Source organism: Ochlerotatus camptorhynchus, unplaced genomic scaffold, assembly GCF_037179485.1.
Source record: "Ochlerotatus camptorhynchus isolate MF236.1 unplaced genomic scaffold, CSIRO-AGI_Acam_v1.1 ptg000370l, whole genome shotgun sequence".
In the NCBI taxonomy this organism is placed as follows: domain Eukaryota; kingdom Metazoa; phylum Arthropoda; class Insecta; order Diptera; family Culicidae; genus Ochlerotatus; species Ochlerotatus camptorhynchus.
The window spans coordinates 3,447,147-3,470,513 of record NW_027040858.1 but is presented as its reverse complement, the minus strand read 5'-3'; the positions used below and the strand labels follow the sequence as shown (position 1 = coordinate 3,470,513).

General features: G+C 40.7%; 1 protein-coding gene across 3 annotated transcripts in view; it reads right to left on the bottom strand.

The window, feature by feature from the left end:
- Nucleotides 1-840: 840 nt before the first annotated feature.
- The window catches only part of LOC135710077 (zinc finger protein 62-like), a 40,584-nt gene continuing 18,057 nt past the window's right edge, over nucleotides 841-23,367 (bottom strand). For 2 of the 3 annotated variants that reach the window (XM_065232542.1, XM_065232543.1), the window contains 11 exons: nucleotides 21,512-21,997; nucleotides 21,010-21,450; nucleotides 20,466-20,715; nucleotides 20,228-20,406; nucleotides 19,832-20,149; nucleotides 12,876-13,103; nucleotides 12,227-12,484; nucleotides 11,994-12,161; nucleotides 4,169-4,426; nucleotides 3,939-4,106; nucleotides 841-1,366 (listed from right to left, as the gene is read on the bottom strand). In XM_065232542.1, the coding sequence (XP_065088614.1) occupies nucleotides 1,310-1,366; nucleotides 3,939-4,106; nucleotides 4,169-4,426; nucleotides 11,994-12,161; nucleotides 12,227-12,484; nucleotides 12,876-13,103; nucleotides 19,832-20,149; nucleotides 20,228-20,406; nucleotides 20,466-20,715; nucleotides 21,010-21,450; nucleotides 21,512-21,997 (2,811 nt within the window). In that variant the 3' untranslated portion in view covers nucleotides 841-1,309. The remainder of the gene's footprint in view (nucleotides 1,367-3,938; nucleotides 4,107-4,168; nucleotides 4,427-11,993; nucleotides 12,162-12,226; nucleotides 12,485-12,875; nucleotides 13,104-19,831; nucleotides 20,150-20,227; nucleotides 20,407-20,465; nucleotides 20,716-21,009; nucleotides 21,451-21,511; nucleotides 21,998-23,367) is intronic. The other variant, XR_010518388.1, reaches the window with a different exon arrangement.

Below are 23,367 nucleotides of genomic sequence, written 5' to 3'. Positions count from 1 at the left end.
GAAAGTCATACAATATATTGAATATTCTATACCTGCACAGTTTTAGCGAAAAACATACAGAAGTATTTCAGAACAAACCATTCTTGTATGTTTGAATCTACCTGATATATCGAGCTCCAAAGAAAAAATATATGGGTGTATGATTTATTTTGTCCAGTACTGTATACTGTAGTCGGTATAATCACATAAACACATCATTGAAACTATTTCTAGTCTGTTGATGGAAACACAACAAACAAATAAACAAATTGAATGATGATTCATTCTAGATCCTTACTATTTCCGAACTGTTGACTCTTATTACCGATGCCACTTCACGGTTAAGTGACAACTTGTAACTCACGGTGAAGTGATTCCCATTTGATTTACACGTCAATCACTTCACCGTGAGTGCCAACTGGTCACTTCACTTGACACCCATGATAAGGGCTGATTACTATAAAAACAAAATAGCTGTAGATTATTCACTCTCCATACTAATCCGGATCTGACAGCCTATTGACCTGTATCAATTGGGAGTAAACAAACCTTAGCAACGAATAAATTCATCGCTCAACAGTGTTGCCGTTTTATATAATATTCTTCGTGACAAACTTGTCAACGTGTTCCTTAACGTGCCGAACAATGTGCCATGCTGTGTTTTGGCACACTGTGCAAAGTTGATCTTACCGACTGAGCTAAGGGAAGCCCATATGGGAGGAAGTATAAAGCCAAAAAAATAAGATAGTCCCGGTAGATTGAAATGTGCGTCTGGAAGGATTTTCACAATACATACAAACTGAACAAAGATTTATGAAACATTGTTTGAACTAATAATTACAAATATATTATATACTTCATTCATTTTTTACTTACCATCATTAATTGGAGCTGAAAGGTTTTTGGTTAAAATGTATATAGCTGACAAGTCCACTAACAAAAAATAAAGTATCAAATGAAAGACACTTATCTGTCAAATTCGTGCATTTTAAAATAACGTATTGATGCATTTAATTGACAACTGGTTTGACAAATGAAATGATTTTGGTAACCATGTTTCAATCATCGAACGTCTAGTGTGTAATCTGAAATAAAAATTGTGGAAAAAGCTCCTTATTACAAAACGAAACACCATTATAAACGTTTGTGTATTCTTCCAATTCATTTTTCAGCTATCAACCTTATTATCGTTGATTTTGTGCTTTGTATAAGGTTTTCCTTTGGCTTCCTTTGAATAGACATCTTTGACTTTATGACGCACAAGGGACTAGTTTAAATCGGCAGGGATCTCCATGACATTCCGCAGATTTCGTTGAACTCTGATCCCACTCTAAAGATCTTCTGCATCTTCAGCTTCAACGTTCTTCGGTTTACCTTCATCCGGATGCTGTAATGTAAAATTGAAATAAGGTTAACGGTTAACTTTCAATGCTTTTAGGAGTTCCCAAAGGAACTTTCAGCTTGAAAACATAGCTGTAGTCGAAAGGACTGGTAATTGAATCAGGGGTATTCTACAGCTGTCAAACTCCCTACACGGTAACCAAAAAACGAGACTATCCATACAATAACTTAAATTATACGCATTTATAAGTAATTGCTACACGCAGAGAAAATTGACCTTATTGAACCAAAAAAAAAATATTATTGAAATATTTTGCAATGTCAAATATAACTTTTTTTGAATTCAATATTTATATTTTGTAGCTTCAAAAATGTTTTTTGTTGTTTTCATTGCAAATTCTGAAAACAAATATATTGTAGATTCAATAAAATATATTTTTGTCTTCAAATATTATTTTAACTACTTTTTAAAAATATATTGTAAATTTAAAAGCAACACTTTTCCAAAACATACACAGGCTCATTTTGTCATTGTATGTGTGTGTTTTCAATGCCTGTGCATGCTCGGCTTCCCAGTCTCGTCGGAAGAAGTTCTTTTTGAACAAGTTGCTTTCTTTGTAAGGAATTCAGTATTTGCATTTTAATACGTGTTTTAACGATTTTTTCCCCCAATTCCAGCAAATCAATACACCGTGGAAACGTTGCCCGTTTCGAAACGCAAACTATTAATTTACATACCGTTAATGAGAGGTCATAATTTCGGTATTTTTTGTATAATTGATAAACCTATTGAATCACTATTTGTACCGTTTGTTAATAAATAGAAAATGAAACCAAAAACAATTCTTAAATTTATTGAAAATTATTTCTCGAATAGAAAAACTGCTAAAATTAAAAATTAAAATATTTATGCCAAACCAATTTTATTTTTAAATTATTAAAAACAATTTGTTATTTGCAGCAGTTTTTTTTTAATAAAAGAAAGTTATTGTTGGTAGCAACTTATTTTTTTTTATCAAAAAAAGATTTTGTCTGTTTGAAAATAAATATTGTAAATTCAACAAAATATATTTTTAATTGCGTTTTTGACAGATTTTGAAAACAACAATATTTTATGTCCGAACAATAAAGATTTATTGTTGAATTCAATAAAAAAAGTTATTAGCCGGGGAATGATAATTTTTGTTGTTGTTTTTAATACATAATATCATTGAAATTAAAAAACTTTTTTCTGCGTGTAGTACAAAAATTAAACACATTTTATGGGGTAGTCCCGTTTTCCCTCGAATTGCAAAAGTATTGTTTCATGTCCAAATAACCTAGATTTTTCGGTCTATTGATTCATTGCTAAAAATAGTATCGATATTTTCAAAATATTCCATGATGCGTTAGGTCATTATATGGCTAAATGTTTAAAGCCTACTAAAATATTAAGGGGTAATAATAATTATATATATATAAAAAAAAAGTGCAATTGTTAAAAATTAAAATCTACGTTATTTGAACATTTTCATGCTTATTTTCTATTATATTTTGCAATTCACTATATATTTAATAAACTTCAAATAAAGCATGTTATATATTTAAAATTATATTGTATACTCATAAAATGCGGGGACGGGAGGGAGCATCAGAGTATCATTGAAGTTGTAACTGGACAATGGAGTGGAGTGCCAGCCGGAGTCTAGGAGGAAATGTTCTGTCATTTTAGATAGTTGCATTTTACTCCAACAGTTGCAATGAATTTGACGCGCTCTTCTCAAACAAACCATCCCGTGGAAAACTTATCATGTATTGCGAATTTCGTGGTTCGTTTTGTTGGATCATATTGCTGGAAGAAGATTCTTTTATTCCCGCGAGTGTCGCGTAAGTGTATCTGCTTACGAGCCCGCCCAATCCTTTTTGGCCCTTCATACAGCAATATGTTGAATTCAGAATGATTACGAAATTTGATCTTGCTGTTAAGTGGAGCCGCATGCAGGGCAAGACCCAAGCTAGGATGGTGGCTTCTTACATACATACATACATACATACATAGTCCCGTTTTCCCTCGAATACGCATACTTTATAGTCTAAATCATGGTGATACAGCTTTGTCACTATATAGGCGAGGAGGTCGCGGGGGGGGGGGGGGGGGGGGAATGCGGTTTTAGTGCAAATTGTGAACAAACTCGGTCGTTGGTCAAATTCCAACATGGCTGAATCACGAATTTGACACATCAGAACACCTATATGTAGCCACCTTGGTCTAAATGTTAGTCATTTCTAGATAGAGCTGGAATTAGGGCGTAACAGCTTTTGTAAACAATGACTTCTATCGATGATTTCTAGGAACTCAAGGAATGCCCACGCAGACCAACATAACCATCTGATAGGGGAAGTCTTTCTCTACCCGATGAGGATTTCTAGAAATCATCGATATAAGTCATTGTTTACAAAAGCTGTTAGGCCCTAATTCCAGCTCTATCCAGATTTTTGCGCATTTTGCAATACGGATGCATATTCTGATTCAATGGCAAAACTAACAGGTTGCTTCGATATTCCATCAACATGAATGTTTCAACATGTGTCTCAGAACTAGGTAGCACCCTGAATTGAACCCTCCACTGAGTACATACCTTATCGTCATAATGAATATTTAGCAGACGATGAGTCATAAACTTGACGCCACATTTGTTGCATCGCATTTCTGAACAGCTTTTCTCATGACGACGTAGAAGGTTGGCAAAATGAAACGGTTTTTGACAAATGGAGCATTTGTACCGTGGCTTTTCATGAGATACGCGCTGTAAACAAAACAAAACCGTTAAATTGTTCAATTTCTCAATCAAGAAATGCTTCAACTAACCTTGTGATACCTCATTTTGGGTAAGCTAGCAAAGTTTAGTTCACAAATTGAGCACGGCCAATCACCAGTGCTCTGAGTCACAAGGGACTCGTTTTGGTCGCTAGCAACTCCATGGCATTCCGAGGTTTCTGCTGTACTCTGATGTGCAGTAAGGATCTCATCTACATCTTCTATGTATTCTTCTTTGACTTTGATTTCATTCTCTAGATCTTCAGCATCTTCAGCTTCAACGTCCTTCGGTTTACCATCATCCGGATGCTGTAATGTGAAATTGAAATAAGGTTAATCGTTACCTTTCAATGCTTTTAGGAGTTCGCTAATGAACTGCAACAGTTTGAAATCATAGTTGTGGTCGATAGAACTGAATCAGGGGTATTCTACAGCTGTCAAACCCCCTACACGTTAACCGCAAAAATTCTTTTACACATTGAACAAACACCAGGGTGCTCTTCCCAGGAAACATTGCAAGTTTTATCGAAGTTTTAAAGCATTCTACAAGTCTAAATAACGGTCCACAAAATGGGGATCCGCACAGTGCGCTGATTTGTTGAAATAAAAATAAATAAAAACAGTCAAACATAAAGTTTGCTAGCTTTTCTCCCATTGTAATCGTAAAGCAGCGGAGAAGAAAAGAAAGACACCAACCCAGAAATAACGGAAACGCAAAGTGTAGCAACCGTACTCCATGTTTTGTTCCATGCGTTAATTTTACCACCACTCTTTGTGTAGATTGCTTCCTCAAAGATAATTTGGATAAGAGTGCGAAGCAAATGGGAGAACTACACTCTCTTGTTAAAATTTACTCTGCATACACTCTGAGGCGATTTCCAGCACTGAAATCCATGATGAGCATTTTCCATGCTACTTTAAAATAAAGCAAGTGGCTTAGAGCACCGCCACGGGAGGCGCTATCTCTATCCCTATAATAAGGCTCCATCTAGGTAGCTATTTTAGCTTAGCACCCCATTCTTCCACCGGTAATGCATATTTTGAGTTTAGTGACTTGAGTAATGTCTTTTCATCGGGTATTGCTAAAACTCAAAACAATATACATACCCACGAAGAACATCGTCATATTGATGTAATATTTCATTTTTATCAGTCGATCGATGTGCAATAGTTGTGTAGTTATATCATGAATATTCCAAATGCATTGACGGCAGATTGTTTCCCGGGAGCAGCTGATTCCATCGTTTTAAGTGACGAGGAAGACATTGAAGTTGTAAATCATTATGTTTACCAGTCACATGAACTGTTGTTAAGGGCTTTGGAAGAAGACGAGAAAAATCGAGCTGGAGGATCTCGGCCTGGAAAAAAACCGAATATCAACAGAGGTGCTCATCTAGGAGCTGAGCGACTGTTTCATGATTACTTCTCCGAGAATCCCACGTATAGTGATTCACAGTTTCGGCGGCGGTTTCGAATGTCCCGAAACTTGTTTACAAAGATTGTTGCAGAAATAGAAGCCGCGAATCCTTACTTCGTGCAAAAGCGAGATGCGGCTGGTAAACTAGGATTAACTGGCCTTCAAAAATGCACCGCCGCAATCCGTCAGCTTGCATATGGCATGCCAGCGGATGCTGTAGATGAATACATCAGGATGGCAGAGACAACAGCGCTGAAATCTCTTGTGAAGTTTTGTGAAACCACTGTTCGTATTTACGGCCCAAAATTGCAAAAAAAAACGAAACGAGCTTATTGAATAATAATACTGTGATAACCATCACAACGAAACAAAGAAAAAAACTCATTCGGAATCTGACGGCAAAATGGAACTATCTTCGGAGCAAGACTCATTCTCTGAATTGGATGGCGCCTCGGCACACGCCTCGGGAACCCAGATGCTCTCATCAGTGTTGGAATCTGCGTTTGATCTCGCATCCAGGATATGAATAGAGCCTGCGTCATATTCATCCTCAGAATCAGCAGGTGGGGTTGGAACGATTTTGGTGGCATCGTTGCTGTTTGAATCGGCATTTACTTGCGGACCCGGAGGCATTGCTGTGTCGTCTTCATTGATGGGTACTTCCAAAAGAATCTCTTCATAAGACTGGCCGCAACCAAATTGTCCCACATTATCCATAGCAGCTTTTCGTGTTTCGTTAAGGATACGTGTTTGTTCCAGAATATAGAATTCTCTGGCCATACCAGTCATTTTATCCAAGTCGATTGACATTATAGCATGGTTCACCATTTGCTTGTAAGCCACAGTTCTCTGGATGCTGTCTTCGAGTTTTTTTTTGGTCAAAGCAGCTAAAATTCTCCCATTATCTGCCATTGCCATACTAGCATCCGCCAAGCTTTTCCTTGACGCTTCCGCTGTTTTGCTTGCTTTCTGTCCCATTGGCCGAGAACATCCAGCTCCGGAAGTATTCTCCGCTTCGTCACATGGTAATCCAACTGCTTGCTCCTCTTCCGCTTCTTGAGGAGTGGCTGAGCGTTTACGCCTCCCAGTTACTGTTGATTTCTGAACAAAAATATGAAAGAAATCATTTTGTACATACATATTCAAGCTGGAAAAACCTACCTGTTTTGCTGTGGCTTGTTGGATCCATTTTGGAGCACCCTCCAAAATCTTGAAGCAGTGCATCAGACTGAATGATGTTCCTTCCTTGGTGTTATACAGCATAAGCGCTTGCTGCAACACGTCCTCCGGAGAAGCACCGCTTTGTTGCCGGGATTGAACCTGTGCCAGGCAGCCAGCAAACTTATTCACGCTTCTGTTTATGGTTGACCACCTGGACTTTATCCCTTTCATTCCCCGCCGCTCGGGGTCAACAGCAAAGTTTTTCTCCCGGCAGATTTCTGCAAACATTTGCTGGATTCTGCCATACAATGTTTCTGCCTTCTGATTTGTTCCTGTGATGGGGTCCTGGGACACATCCAACCACGCGAGACAAAGCGCCGTATCTTCTTCGGATGTCCAGCTTTTTCCTCTTGCTTTGGTATTCATCCTCAAAAAAAATGAAATCTAATGCACTGCGAAACAAATCGAAACGTAAACTTAACCACGAAACGTAAACAGAAAAAGTGCGAAGCAGAGCAGCAGTGTCACAAGCAAACAAAATAGCGACCCAGTGCAGAGTTTTAGTGGGGCGCCAAATATGAAAACTCATAACTTGATTTTTGTTGCGTTCTCATTTCCCAACCCCGTTTAGCTACTACCGGTGCGGGCATAAGTTGCTATATGGGGCACGAAAATAGAGATAGGGACCCGTATGGGGACTCCCGTGGCGGTGCTCTTAGAGCTTCCACTGTTCAGCCAAAATTCTAATTCTGCAATGCTGCAACGATTTTGTGAGGATGACGCCAAGCATATTTTCAGTTGGACAGTATTCTAGTCTATATAATATGCTTCTTCTCTTGCAAATCCAAACCATAGAAATATTTTGTTTCAATGTGCTTCGAGCGTTTCTAGATTCGATCACTATTAACTAACTCTATACAGCTCTTGTTGTCTTCGTATGTCGGTACTGCCTTTGAGACATCCTCGCCAAAATCAGCTAACAACTTCTTCACCCAAGTGAGCTCTTGACATGCTTCTGCCAATGCCACGAACTCTGCCTCTGTAGACGATAGGGCGACGCAGCTCTGCTTTCTGGATGCCCAGCTTATGATGCCGCCCCCGAAACGAATCAGGAAACCGGTCGCGATGATTGCCATGCCCAATTAGCATCCGCAAAAAGCTCCAAGTCTGTGTTTGCCGATCCCAAGTTCAATCTGTGGTCTTCAGGTACTTGAGCATCCTTTTCGCTTCCTGCCAATCTAGCTGCGTGGGACTACTCGACTTCTGTGCCTGAATCGATGTGCTAACCGTTATGTCCGGACGCGAATGAACTTACCCTTCAGCAAACCACCTATCAGTCTGAGGTACTGTGCGTTGCTCGGGTAGGCCAGATCCAAAGGAATCTTGGACGGTTTAGCATCTTTTAACCGTTGGTTCAGCTTGAATCCACTAGAATCCCACTCGAATTCGATCCCGAGAAAGTGCTTCACTTCCCCAAGGTTGGCAGCTTCGAAGTTCTTCTGCAGCTCACGGAACATTGCTGCAAATTCCTCGTCAGTTTGAATGACAATTAGCATGTCGTCAACATACAGTAGGACAAACGTGATTGAGCTTCCCCTACGTAGGATGTACAGACACAGATCTGCTGTCGAAGGCTTGAACCCCATTGTTTGGAACACTTCATCGATCCGCTGGTTCCATACACGGGCGAATTGTTTTAGCCCGCATATGCTCTTCCTCACCTAGCAGACGTGGAGTATTCTTCAGGCTGCTTCATGTAGATGGGCTCTTCCAACTGTCCATCAAGGCACGCGGTCTTCACATCCACGTTTTTCCCTGACATCCGACGGCGGCTTGGTTAGTAGAGATCGCAAGGTGACAATCTTTCAACTTGCCTGCCTCAACGCCGGTGATTCGGGCGGATATAAAGAAGTGTTGCGCAGAAGTTGTCATGTTGTCATCAAGGGCAGGTCCGACGGTATCGCCATATTCACTTCCAGCATCGTCTTCATCATCAGGAACAGCTTCAGCGCCAGAATCGTGTTCATTATCAGGTACAATTTAAATTTGCTCGGTGCCACAACAGGATGTTGAGCCCCATGGAATTTCATTTCCAAGGTCCTGTCGAATTACTGTCGGTGCCTCTGTTGTCGTGACATCATTAGGAAGTCCTACCGCTTATCCTTCACGAATGAATTTTACATCCCGGCGCTTGATGATTTGCTTTGCTTTCGGGTCTCATAAACCCAGTGATAATGCATTCATGTGCCTTGGCATCCCACTTCTTACGCTTCGGTACGTGGGCCATCACTAATGAACCAAAAATACACATATCCGTAGGCTTTGCTTCTTGCCGCTGCAGACCTCCTCCTGAGTTTTATCGTGCACCTTCATCGGATAATGATTTACCAGATAAACCGCTGTTACTGCTGCTTCTGGCCAAAAACTTGTTGGTTCGGTTCACACGTTCTGCCAGTCCGTTTTGCTCTAGCGTGTAGTCCATCGATGTCGGATGTCGGTGACGGATTCCTATACAGTTCAAATGGTCACCGAAGAGCTTGTTGGCAAACTCCTTTCCGTTATCGGTTCGTAGCACTTACCAGTCTGTCTTTCAGCCATGCACCGAAAATATTCAAATACCTTGAACACGCTTTCCACCGACTTTTCGTTCAAGAAATACGCACTTATTCTCCGCGACTTGTCATCGATGAAGGTTAGATAATACCGGCTGCCACCTAAAGACTCCACCTCCATTGGCCCGCAGATGTCTGAGTGTACCAGTTCCAGCCGACATTGCTGAAAGCCACACGAGTTAGCTTACCCAATGCACAAGTCCTGCAATTTTCATCCTGGAATCGATGCCCGAGACCAGGCCGTTTCTCAGACGCTGTAGACTGTTGAAATTGTTATGACCCATCCTTCTGTGCCACAGATCAATAGTGGCCGCCGACGAACAAACCAATGCTCTTGTAGACGGTAGTTTGAATAGACCGTTCGTACGACTCCCTGTGTCGATGACGTGTCCCTCAGGATTTTTCACCGTGACATCTTCGGTGTTGATTTTTTTTTCAAATTCTATTATAGAGATTTTTAGCTGAAGGCAAGTCGGTGTTGAAGGTTACGGTGCGATCTCGTACAACGATTTGATCTCCTGAATCACGTGAACTCAGTGCACCTCAATCGGAGGATTTTTGGGACAGCACTCAGGCCTCAGCTTCTTGCTTCCCTTAGCAACCACTTTCATTGCATCTCTGTTGGCAGCTATCACCATTCCGCCGTATTGCTGGACGTTTTCCAAAGTATCAGCTGCTATCATCCTCTACGGTCGTTGAAAGGACCGTGCACCACGCGTTACCTTTCTTTGATTCCTTATGAGGATACTCCTTGGGAATGTGCCCATACTTTTGGCAACGTCGACATTTGAAACTAATGTTCTGCCCGACAACAACTCAACAGCACGAGGCTCCTTGAACTGAGTCTTATAGTCGGTGCACTACTGGGCAAACTGGAGGGGCTACGCGGACGAAAAGGCACTCAAGCTTTCAAATGAACTGAAACACAGCGCAGATCAACTTAAACACTGTATTTTTTCCCAATTAACGATAGTGTGGATTGTGGGGTGTTGTGATCGATTTTCTGGCACATACCCTTGACGACGATGGCGACTATGAAGACTGCAGTCCAGCTAGCGCTCGTTGCGGTTCCGGAATGATTCTGTCGATGGCGGACGATGAAAGGCCGATCTTGTCGGCAAGATGGCGGAACCACCGTTCGGAGAAATTCCGGTACAATTCCGACAATGGCGGATGAAGCAAGGCTGACCGAACGTCGGCTGTAGTGCGATGGCGGGTTGGGTTTACCGGTGTTAGTATAGCGGTTTTTGGAGATGGTTCCGATGTATAGGCGCTTCCATCTGATGAAGCCGGTCGACTACGACAAGGCCGTCCTCTGTCGAAACGGGAAGGGAAATTCTCCTTGATGTTTATGGCCTTCAGCCCGAGAATGATTCCTTTACGTTTAGGTCAAGGTAGCTAAATGTCACCTAGACCGTAGCGTGCCATGGCGGTCCTTGACTCGACAACCAGAAAACAATTTGATCAGTTGAAAAAGGTCCTAGCGAGGAGGTAACATCCATTAGTGCCGTTCTTCGCCCAATTTCGAGGATGACTTAGACTTTACCTGAATCAACTGAATTGGTGATTTACACTTCACCTTGATTCACTACTCGCACTTAGTATTCTGTTAAAGTATACACCACAGACACTTCTGGTCTACACGCTCGCCTGAGATAAGATAAGCATCGCAAAACCCTTCAGCTTCAGCACCCGTGACTCCGTGTCACAATTTTTCCGCGGCCATGCACACCTTATTCAGCAGTCGGCCGTATCGTCTGCCCTGTGGGTTTCACCGCAAGTGTTATACAAATTTACTTGAATGCTCGATCACATGGTGCATATTTAAAATTTTGTATTGGACCTTTGTAACAGAACGGTTACACATTTGGGACCTTTACCTTGAGGCACTGGTTCACTTTGCTTCAATCTTCGACCCTGGTGCTTGTTGCTTGTAAACGTGCCGTTGACGACGTTGACACACGTAGTTCCTGCAGCACCCGCTAGCAAAAGCATACCAATCCACTCGTCGCTGATGTCAAACCGATTCCTCGCAACTGGTGGACAGTTGTTATTACCGTGTTGACGTACGTTTCCATGGAGCCCCGCGCTCTTCTGTCCTTCAATGCGTCGACAGTAGGATCCGTTCCATCCGCATTCGGCGTTGGCTTCAGGCTTCACTACTTCCCACAGGTCTTCCATGTCTGGCCAATTATCTCGACCCATTAGAAGCTGAATCGACGGCAAAGGGCAAGACAACTTAGATATATTTGAAAATATCATCCAATATTTCTAAATATCACCGAAAATACTAAAATATTTTCAAAAACTAATATATGTTAAAGATAGAGCTACTGTTCTGAGCAATGTTTGTTATACGAATACTTTTGATATACTCAGATAAGGTGTCCTGCCCCTGATTGGGATCAGATTTTATTACGAAACCTCAGTATATTTGTGGAAATATATGACAATTTCGAGATCACAGGCAAGGGAAATTTTAAAATCTGTAATTTTTTTGAAGATATATTGGTCGTAGAAAAGTGACTTTAGTGACTGAATTTTAAGAAATAATGACTTAGTTATTTTTTGATTGAGTCAATGGCAAAACTAACAGGTTGCTTCGATATTCCATCAACATGAATGTTTCAAAATGTGTCTCAGAACTAGGTAGCACCCTGAATTGAACCCTCCACTGAGTACATACCTTATCGTTATAATGAATATTTAGCAGACGATGAGTCATAAACTTGACACCACATTTGTTGCATCGCAGTTCTGAACAGCTTTTCTCATGACGACGTAGAAGGTTGGCGAAATGAAACGGCTTTTGACAAATGGAGCATTTGTACCGTGGCTTTGCATGAGATACGCGCTGTAAAAAGAAAACCGTTATATTGTTCAATTAAAGAATCAAGATCAAGAAATGCTTCAACTAACCTTGTGGTACCTCATTTTGGGTAAGCTAGCAAAGTTTAGTCCACAAATTGTGCACGGCCAATCGTCAGCGTTATGAGCCACAAGGGACTCGTTTTGGTCGCTAGCAACTCCATGGCATTCCGAGGTTTCTGCTGTACTCTGATGTTCAGTAAGGATCTCATCTTCATCTTCTATGTATTCTTCTTTGACTTTTATTTCATACCCAAGATCTTCAGCAACTTCAGCTTCAACGTCCTTCGGTTTACTATCATGAGGATGCTGTAATGTAAAATTGAAATTAAGTTTACGGTTAACTTTCACTGCATTTATGAGTACGCAAATAAACTGGGTCAGCCCTGGGTGATTAAAACGGAAACCGGATATTATCGGACTTTATGTGCTTGTTGTGAAGTTTACTGATATCGTTGATCCGGACCAATCTTTTCCGGCCAAAGTCACGAGTTCAAATCTCACCCCTTATAAGACATGAATTATCCAAGAGTGTTATTATTAAAAAAAAAGTATGCAAGTAAAGTCACCTAAAAGTTCTTTTTCCCTTAGTAAATCCCATATAAATAAATAAATAATATACATTCAAGTACCAATCCAGTTTAATGTTTAATGGACAAGCTATACAAACCTAGCAAACCTTAAGCTGGCGAGCACTTACCAATGTTGTAGCGGATGAGCTCCTTGGGTCTTCATTTGGAACTTGGTATTCCTGTTCCTGCAGTATTGTTTCCTCTACTTTAATATCCAGCTCCAGATCATTATTCTCACCTTGCAGAAATACTATCGTGGAATCAGTTTGAGTTTCCTTCGTCGCAGGAAGCAGTGGGACTTCCTTTGCACCGATCTGAGAATCATTGTGCTCATTTGCGAGCTTTGGACAGGTTAGCTGAAATAGACAATAAATAGGAACAATACAGTAAAATTCTGGCATATTCAGAAAATAATGCTCCATATAATCTTTGAACAAATCAACGAGTTCCAAACCCATGTATGTTTTTCCCCATAACGGATTAAAGAGTCTTCATTCTACCTTCACTGATATGACCGAGAGGACGATGCCAGAGATCAGAATCCTCAGCATCAGCCAAACTTGCATAGGGTTATTGTACCTCCATTTCCGATACAGGTTTTAACCGTCAGGTCAGTTGAAATTGTTTCACCGCTTTTCTTTAACATTGCAAACCTTTCCATTGAATTGTACTTCTCCGCGTTCGTGAGCTTTTTCACCGACATGATATTATCCCTGGAACGTACAGGACATCTTTCCTACACACTTAGATTCGAAACCAACTCAGAATATTACCGAAGAGAGATCCCTTAATAAAAAAATACCATAAACGAATGATAGCCCAAATAATAGAACTATTTCACAAATGGTTTGGATGATACCCCGAACACGTCGTTAAGCAAAATAACCATAACTAATTTATTAAAGTAGTTTGCTTCTCTTTTTGAGAACGAGAAACATGTGCGCAAACTTCCAGCAGGATGGAAATATGCCACTGAAAAGAGACATGCGGAACAGACGATGAAGCGGTCTTAACAACCGGTGGAAACTAACGATTTTAAATTGGCTCACTACTTGACTAGCCTATTGCTCCCAAGCAAATCGATGAACGTACCCCATTCTAGTCGAAATTCTAGTACTACACTGTTTTGATTCGCTATGAAAGGTTAACAGATAAAATGAGGGGTTCGTGTATTTTCCTATGTTTCGAGGGGTGCATCAATTAGCATGGGACCAAAGAGAGTACCAGAGCTGAGCCAAAAAGTTGAGCACGTTTCATTCTAATCTAATCTAACACCAACACAGCCAGTTCCTGAAAGCAGCCTGGAAAATGATATATATACCTACATCATTTTTTCTTGTCTATTTGATATATGTTCCACATCGAAGATGCGTCACACATATCAAAACGGTCAGGCCTACTGTGCAGTATTTAAGGGGCAAGATGATTCAGAAAACATCGGGCCTGTTGAAATCGAAGATTTAAACACGATGCTTCAGAATCCAAAATAAATGGATGAAACGTGGACATCTCGTACCGTACGTTCCGATTTTGGTAATTATATGATTGGTTGGTCGTTGGAAGCATCAAAGCTAGAAAGGTTAAGTGATGCTCCATTTTCTTCTGACGGTTGGGGCATGAGCACTAACTCTTATCCTAGCCTTTCATGACTTATGGCTATAGCGCCATTACTCGCTTTCTGAAAAGAGAAAAGGGAAAGGAAAAGGAGAAGGACAAAGGGGAAAGGATTATGTGAAATCTATGAACATAAACAATATTTTTGATTTGAAATATACAATATAGAAATTCATAACGGCGGTGGTCACTACCCGATTCTTGTCACTATTATTAAGTCAATTCGGAATATGCTCTTCACCATGCAAATTTGAAAATCACTTATGCAGTTTGACACTAATTTAAAAATCAGTTAAATTACTCATTTGACCTAGTGACCCCTTGGGCCTAGTTACATTCGGCTTATTAGCGTCTGTTGACATCTGGCCATGTGGAACTTGTCTACGCTCTTGCCATCAAGCTATGTCGCCAATCCTCCTCAATGGTGGGTCTTCCCATCTCCTAGTATCCCCCTTAATCATCCGGAAGAAATGATTTCCTGACTGTAAGCATTCCGCATTTTCAGCAGTTTAATATTGGCGATTATCTCTAATCCAAGCCAACCTGATTTGGAAGCACTGGGTAAGCGACTACTTGCATGAGCATCAGCATGAGCATGATTAACCGCCCACGGTTGCTGCTCTGTTATCGCCAGATCAGCTGCATTTTCACAAAGAACCAACAGATGATGTTTGGGACTAACATTCATCCGCAATGTGTAAAAACAGCAGATCTAATACCTGGCCGTGTCCGAATGCAGGTCAAAGGGAATGGGAAGGAATGTGTTGACATGACACTCGCTGTGAAGGAAACCTAGAAGTCCTCTGCGCTTCCACGAGAAATTACTGGGATATTGAAAGTGGGGAAAGGTTTGCAGCATGGATCGCTTTGGTAAACTAATGCTGATTGTAGCGTACACAGGTGACTATAAACAGAACATCAAATGATATTTGTTTGTTTATGTCTTCCTCTTCTTCTTAGCATTTCAAGCTTATTGCATATCACATATTAGCTTATTGCGTGCTCTCAACTTAGTGTTCAAGGTGCACTTCCACAGTTATTAATTGAGAGCTTTCGATGCCTGTACCATTTTTGCATTGGTATAATTGTGTGGCAAGTCCAATCATACTTCTATGTCCAGGGAAGTCGAGAAATTTTCCAACCCTAAAAATTCCTAGACCGGACCGGGAATTGAACCCAGCCACCTCCAGCATGGTCTTACTTTGTAGCTGCGCCTTTACCGACTGAGCTAAGGGAGGCCGTTGTTTATGTGTTTGCAGTTAAATTTACAACTATTTAAATCAAATAAATGGAAAGCTCTCATTAATGGAAAGCTAATTCTGCAACCATTTCTGGTTGTTCAACGCTGTTGATGATCATCATCACAAGTGAATTAATTAATAGGAACGAACTCCCCCAATGAATCCATGAGTAATGTCAATGGTGAAATTGCATGGCGCTGCCCTTGACCGCTTCCTCCACCTCGTACTGAGGATACTTTTCAACTGAAATAACATGTTGCTTCTCCTTGAATACACCTTGATCCATGGTGATTTCTTTTAATCTGGGGAATTTCCTGTCTGTATCTGTGATTAAAAGAGTCTCCAGGATCACCACTTGTGGGTCGCTTCTCCGTGACGTCGTCGCAAACGAAAGAACGTCGGGGGTTCAGTGGGGGAGTTTGTTTTCGGAGCTTGACTCTTTGCTTGAACTCTTTGTTATCGACTTCTGGTTGGTTTTTTACTGTTATAAAAATACGACGAAATATATTTTCCTATTTTTTACTCGCCAAATAAACAGCGGAGAAAATGCACGTCAAACTTGTTCAAAGGCAGAGCCTACTATCCAAAAAGTTGAGCACGTTTCATTCAGCGTTAACATCAATTGCACCCAGTGTTTGACCGTTTACTGTAACGTTCCTGGCAACCATGGTAACATGGTTGTCACTTAAGGTCATTCCTTGTAGAGTCCACAAATGACCGCCACGTAGGCTATACATGCACTTCCACTTCGAATGTTCAATTACACAAATCTCGGAAGTCAGTACTCTATTTCATTTGAAATTGCTAATTGGGTTCGGTTTTTCTACATCATCTGAAAGAGCTTCGTTTTCTGAGCACAGCGATATTTTTTTCGAATCCACACATTTTCATCCCGGTTTTTAAATCAAGACTTAAAGCAAAATAATAACTTCACTGTTTGACGCTAAACTAAAATGGTGACAGCTTGCTCCCATACAAAGTGACACCGAGGGGCGCTAATAAGGTGATTTTTGCAAATGTAATCGTACTTATTTAAAATAGTGCCAGATTACCAATATTGATAAAATTTTGGGGTTGGATTCCATTTTTAATGCAGATTACGAATATGCATTTACCTCAATACCCTTAAAGAACCCAACTCATGTATTGCCAATTCAGAGAAAAATTAACATTTTGCGTTAGATTATCAGCTTTAATAGCATGCTGTGGCTATCAGTTGTGTCGAATTATTTTCCCTGAAACAGCAATATGATGCAGTGCAGCAAACGTGGAGTAACAATTTGAATGTTGCACTTGTCGTAGAAGCTGATATTTGTGCACTTAAAGCACCTTAAAGTTTCGAAGTGGTTCCGAGAATAAGGATGTGACAGCGATTCACTTTAATATCACATTAATGCATACACTGGCAAACTTGTCGGAAAAGGGTGGCTTATATCCTTAGCGGTGGCAGCAACTTAGCCGCTGAATTCCATAGACGAAGAGAGGCCGGACTCCCTGCGTTGCTCATTCACGAAGTTCCGAAAGGCTGCTCTCTTGATTGACTTCAACCTACGTAGATAGCTCGTCTGCCAGGGAGGGTGAGAAACTTTGTGGTGAGTTATTTTCGAGACGTGTCTGTCAATGACATATGCCAAGACATGTGAAAAGGTTTGCGTGGCAGTCTCAACGTCATCAGGACCAAGCATGCTCTCCCATTCCATCTATGATGCTACTGGTGGTCAGCTTTACGGAAGTCACAAGAAACCGCACAAGGATTATCGTCGAAATCACGCACAAGTTTGTCCTCAACAGTCCCCCTTATTCTGCGCCACGAGTGAGGTGAGGTGACTCGCTGTCAGTAGGGAGATGACAAAAGTCACCGTGTAATTCAAATGGAGAGTCACCTCACTAGTGACAGCGAGTCCCCTCTCCTCACTCGCGGCGCAGAATAGGCCTCAGTGAGGATTAGAGGAGGGTGATGCGGAACTGGCCTAGTTAGTGCACAAGGATCCGAGGAAATTAATCAAACCCTGTCCTGTGTGCTCACGATGCAGAGGTCCAAACTACGATTATTTTCGTTAACTAGATGGTTAATTTAAGAAAGCGTTACTGCGCTGTAATTGTTGAGGGTGTAGATGTAGAATGCACCTTTTTTTGGCAAACAATATATTGAGCTGTCAATAACTCGCGCTTATTCCTGCTTATACACTACACCAACCAAAACCAAAAACGATATAGGGGAAACGCTCCTATTTTGGCCATGTTTTGGCGATATTTAACATTTTCTACAAGTTTAAGATCTTGAGTTCTGTTAAGATTTGTAACCCTCGTCTAGGGTGACAATTAATAACCCACTCTTTTAACGTGTTTGCCATGAGCGTGTGCCTTGTCTATTATGATTTGTTTTTGTTTTGGTCACATGCTCGGCAACATACTCAGCACTGCTTTATTTGTAAATATTTTAATTTGTTGTTTTCTTAGTATATTTTGTTCGTGTAGGCATGTTTTTAGGATTAAAATGTAGTTTAAAAATCATCGTTTTAAATTGTGTCGCGTTTAGAATAAAATTAGGTCCCGTTTCTCCTCCCGCTGCAAAAGAAGGCGAAAAACATAAGCAACACTACAGTCGAGCGCGATTGCAGGAGAACGATAGCGGTTGTTGTATTGTCCGTGATTGTCAGCCAGTACGAAAGACAGGAGAAAGTTACGAACCACGGTTGGAATACGACGCGTTTTATTTTAGTGGAAACGAGAAGTTGGAGTGCCGTTTTCGTGGCGTGTGTCCGCTGGAGGGATAATTCCCAGAATCGTCGCGTTGAAGTGACGTCGTTTCCCTGAAAAGTGCCGTGGTTCGTGAGCTGCATAAGCGAAGGGTGTCGGATCGCCACCAAGGGAAGCTAAGCTTCAAGGATTTTTTCGCTTCCCGGCTAATCTCTAAGGATCCCCGAACACCGCCGTCCTCACTGTGGTGGCTCAGCCAGTAGAGCCAGTCTCGAGCCAGTCTCGAGCCAGTCCCGGACAGGAAGGCTGGGTAGTGCACTGCGGTAACTACCGGGACCATCTACGGCGAGTAGTAAATGAGCCTTGCTCACCCCCCCCGCTAAAAGCTAAGGACCGCTGCTACGTAGCTAAAAGTAGAGTAGGAGACGCTCGACACAGACTGTGTCTGGAGCCGACGTGAACAAGCAACAACCGCCGCTATCGTCGAAGGGCCCCACCGAATGACACCGAGGAGAAAAAGGGAAAGGTCAGAGTAGAATAGACTTATCAATCCATCCAAATCCGAACGTCTTTGGGGGAAGTACTCTACTCGTAGCCGCCCCGCCATATAGTTGCTATATTGATGGTCTTGCGGATAGAATCTCGGGAACCAATTTAGCTGTCAAATAGCGGAACCAATCTAGCAAATCACGACCAACAACAGAAAAGAGCACATCTGCTATTGCGAATAAAACTTCGGAAACCCTTTTCTCGTGACTCAAGGATCGCCTACGCAAACTAACACCATCTTTGGGTTGGGGAAAGTTTCCCCTATCCGATGATGTGGGTAATTTGCGTTCAATTGACGAGGAAAGAATAATCAACATTTTGTTTATTAAAGTTGATAGTACCTTTTCAATTGTTGGTCTACAGTATATTGAATTGGTTCCGACCGAAATTCTATCCGCCAGACTATAAATATAGCGACTATACCCTGCCGGGGTAAATCGTGCAAGCTATAGGCTGACGCAACTTACAGATTATTGATTCAAATCCAAATACATATAGCTTACACGACGGACGAAGATTGTGATTCAATCGTGTTTCTGATGTATGACCAAAATAGGAGCCTATGGCCAATACTGGTGCACTTACCCTAATGAAACAAAATAACGAAAAGCGTATAAGACTCATTTCGGCGAAAAATGTCGGCTTCGGCAATACCTTTTTCTATTCTCTACCCTAATAAACAAGTACCATAAACGAACTGCATCCCGGATGGGTAAACTCTATCCCAAAAATGGTTTGGATGATACGTGTTCGTCGTTAAGTTCTCTTTTATGGTTATTTTTATTAGGGTAGTGTTCAGTTTTTGCAAAACGATGCTCTGAAATATGTTCAAGCAAAAAATCAGAGCTCAAGTACATTATTTACTTCCTGGCGATAATAGGTAAGCAAATGCCGAATTTTCTCAACTATCTGGATGATTCCGAAGAATAGGCAAAGCTAGAATAATACGTGTGAAAATAATCATGAATAACCATACAAACCTTATGTATTATGAGCTCGTCAGTGCTGGCGAACGTGACTTTGCAAATGATGCATCTAGTCATCCCTTGACCGGCATACGCATTTTTCAAAGGCTTCTTAACTCTGTTAACTGATGCATAAGGGCGACTCATTGGAATATTATGAACTCGTTTCTTGTGGTTCTCTACTCTCTTTGGCCGGTTAAACTTTTCGCCACACAATTCACATGAATGTATTAAACCTACACAATATGCTGCATGCTTTTCTAGCTTATCTTTGAAGTGAAATTTCCTCGAGCAATATGAACATTCGAATTTTCCTTCCGTGTGTTTTGTAAGCTGAAACGAATGGAAATACAAGCAAAACAGTCGGTATCGCAAAGAGACAACACTACAATATCAGTTTAACCAACGTACCTTATGATAAACGATCTGGCCATAGGTAGACAAAGTAACGTCACATGTGTTGCACGAATATTGCTGGTTTGATAGATTTTCAACAGAGGTGTTCTCTGAACCCATCCCGGGTTCCTTGCCGCTATCCATTAAGTCATTATCGCTCTTGTTAGCCAATGAATGCTTATTCGATCGAGAATCTGCAAAAGAACCAATTCTTCGTTATCATTCGATTTTCTATCTTAAGTTTTAATTTTACCCGTTGATTGTCTTGGATCATCACGTGCCATCTTCAGTTTTTTGTTCTGATGTTGAGCCAAACTGCTCTCAGCTAGATGAATGTGCTCAGTATGCCGTTTGAGTGAGTGGGGTTGCTTGAACTTCATTCCACATAATTTACATGAATTCTTATTCTCACACACAAAACTATGTGCATTATATTTTGCTTTGCGGTGAAATTTTTTCTTACAAGTTGGGCACTCGTATTTCGGTTCACGATGACATTTCATCTGCATTGGGAAATAAATTATTTATAACAATATGTATGTGTTCCTGGAAGATGTTACATTTTATCTAGGCAGCAGTGATGGAAAAGTTCGCGAAAACTCACTATGACTCGCGAACTTTTCCCTTGGTGAACTTCGTGAAATATCGCGAACTTTTTCAACACTGCTAGGCAGCAATATAAACTACATGTGTTATAGAGAGTAGAGCAGTTCCAGACCAATTAGGTCAAAAAATAATAATTTTTGATTTGTCCTCCGATTTGCTATGGGCAATTGAGACTAACGAGTGCAACATACCTTATGATTTTTTACTCTTGATAAACCAAGAACAGTTATGCCACAGATGTCACATTTGGTCAGCTCATGGATAATTTGCAAGTGACGTATCAAATGCCCTGGACTGGGAAACTCTTCGTTACAGTAGTCACATTTTGTTTGAGATAAGCCGCTTTTAACTAGAGGCGCTGAATTTTTCTCCATTATGGGACAAGAATCGCTTTCATCGCATAGGCTCGTCTCGGTATACATCTGCTCCTGCTCGTTGCTCCTTTTATATACATGGCAATCGTTGTTCCTATGCAGTTTGACAGCCATTGCATCTTTCAACATTTTACCACAATACTGGCAGGGAACTTTCTGCTTCGCACATCTGGATGCATGTTTTACAACGCGTTGTTTTCCGAAAAACTGTATCAAACAATGTGGGCATTTGTGCTTCGATTCCTTGTGCGTCGCTTTCTGTATTGAAGGGTAAAAACAGTAGAGAAAGTTGAGTACATGCAAAACTCAGTTTACATACCTTATGACGCTGAGCCTCGACAAGACTGGACAAAGTAATTCCACAGAAATCACATGCGACTGGCTCATGGTGGGTCAGAATGTGACGAACCAGGTTGACAGCACTGGACTCTTCTATTCCACAGTGGGAACATTTGGTACTCGAAGAATTATTTCCCGCCACTGATGGGTCACTCCTGTCGTTCAGGATAAGTTGACCAGAATTTTTGAGGCTCATTCGATTTGTATTACTGCTCTGCTCTTCCTGCTTTATTTTCCAATGTTCCGCTTCAGAAGTAATATTTTCAACTTCAATAGGAACTTGTCCATCTTCCGTCTGCTTTCTGACCTTACTCAAGGCATGATGACTCGAAGAATTATCTTCCGTCACTTTTGGGTCACTACTGTTTTCCAACATAAGTTCGTCGGAAATATTGTCACCCGAGAAGTCACTCTGAACTGGGTCACAAACGTTCGAATGACGCTTTAGTTTTGTGTGTTTCATGGTCTGAAATTATAAAAATAAAAGTAGTGTTATATCAGAAACGCAGTGACAAGCTGACGAAGAAATCAATTAAGATAATGTGGTTCACGGTTCACTGTAATAAAATTGTGTTAGAAATTTGTGCAATTGGCGATCTAAAGATGGCGCTTGTGGTGCATAGGAGAAATATAAAATGATGATGGTCGAAAAAAATGTTAAGTTTTTAACTGCTAAGGAGGAAGAAACCTCTAAAGCTACCTGATAAACGTATAATTTTAGAGTTGGTTGGAAATGCTATCTAACATGAAGTTTTAGTGTGATCATTTATTAGCTAGAGCAAGGTCTGAAGACGGTAGGTTAATAGTTTCGCTAGAGTACGGCAGTATGAAAATTGAATAGAAGTTGAAAATGAGCGAAGGGCCATTGATGCGACAGTACTAGTCAAACTCACACTTCTTTACCTAACTCATACATTAATAGATCAGGAGACTTGAAGTATTTCTTCAAATCTACAGGCAAAAAAGTTCGCTAATGAATTATCAGGAATTCCAGGGTATCGGGAAATTCTTTATTAAGTGAACAAATAGGTCCATCAACATAGTTTCCTTGGAAGTTTGTTGCATCTTTCACCTGGAATTTTCTTCCACCTTACCCCATAATCTATTTTCCAATTCCTATCGGAAAGTTATTTCGACCTCCCTTGGATGTTTCTTCTGACTTCGCTCGAAAGGTTCTTCCGTCTTCTCACGCCAGTTTCATTTTTCAACTTACTTACAGAGTTTTCTTGCGGTTCCATTACCTTCAGGAAAACTGCAAGTGCTATTAAGAAATTCTGATACTTCAAAAAAACTTCAGACTTTGTATAAGTTTAAAGATCTTTTTTTCTAATTCTGTATTAAGATGAAAGTCCAGAGAACTCCAAAGAACTTAAGGAAGCATTTGTTTCAGCAGAATTCAGAAAACTTTAGAGAAGCTCTGAGAACATCAGAACAGAGCAATTGATTTCAAGGAAATTGCTGAATCTTTAAAGAAGTTCAAAGAAACTCGAAGAATTTCCGAAAACTTCAGCAATATCCCGAGAGATTTATGAAAATTTTGGAAACGTACGGATAGTAACATGAACATTTGAAAATGTAAGAATATTTCAAGGGAAGTTCCATGCTTCTGAATGGCAGTTTCGAGAACTTTTAAATATTACAAAAATTGGGAAGATCAATGCTGATGTTCCATTAATTTTCAGGAAAAAAAATTTGAGCACTTTAGAAGTTCAGAAATTTCAGAGACAGTTAAAAAAGATTAGAGATTTTCCGGTAGTTCATTTTCATATCATTCGATTGAAGATGAACCAATACGCCTTTTTAATGCACCACCAACGTAGAGTGCGCCACGCGAGT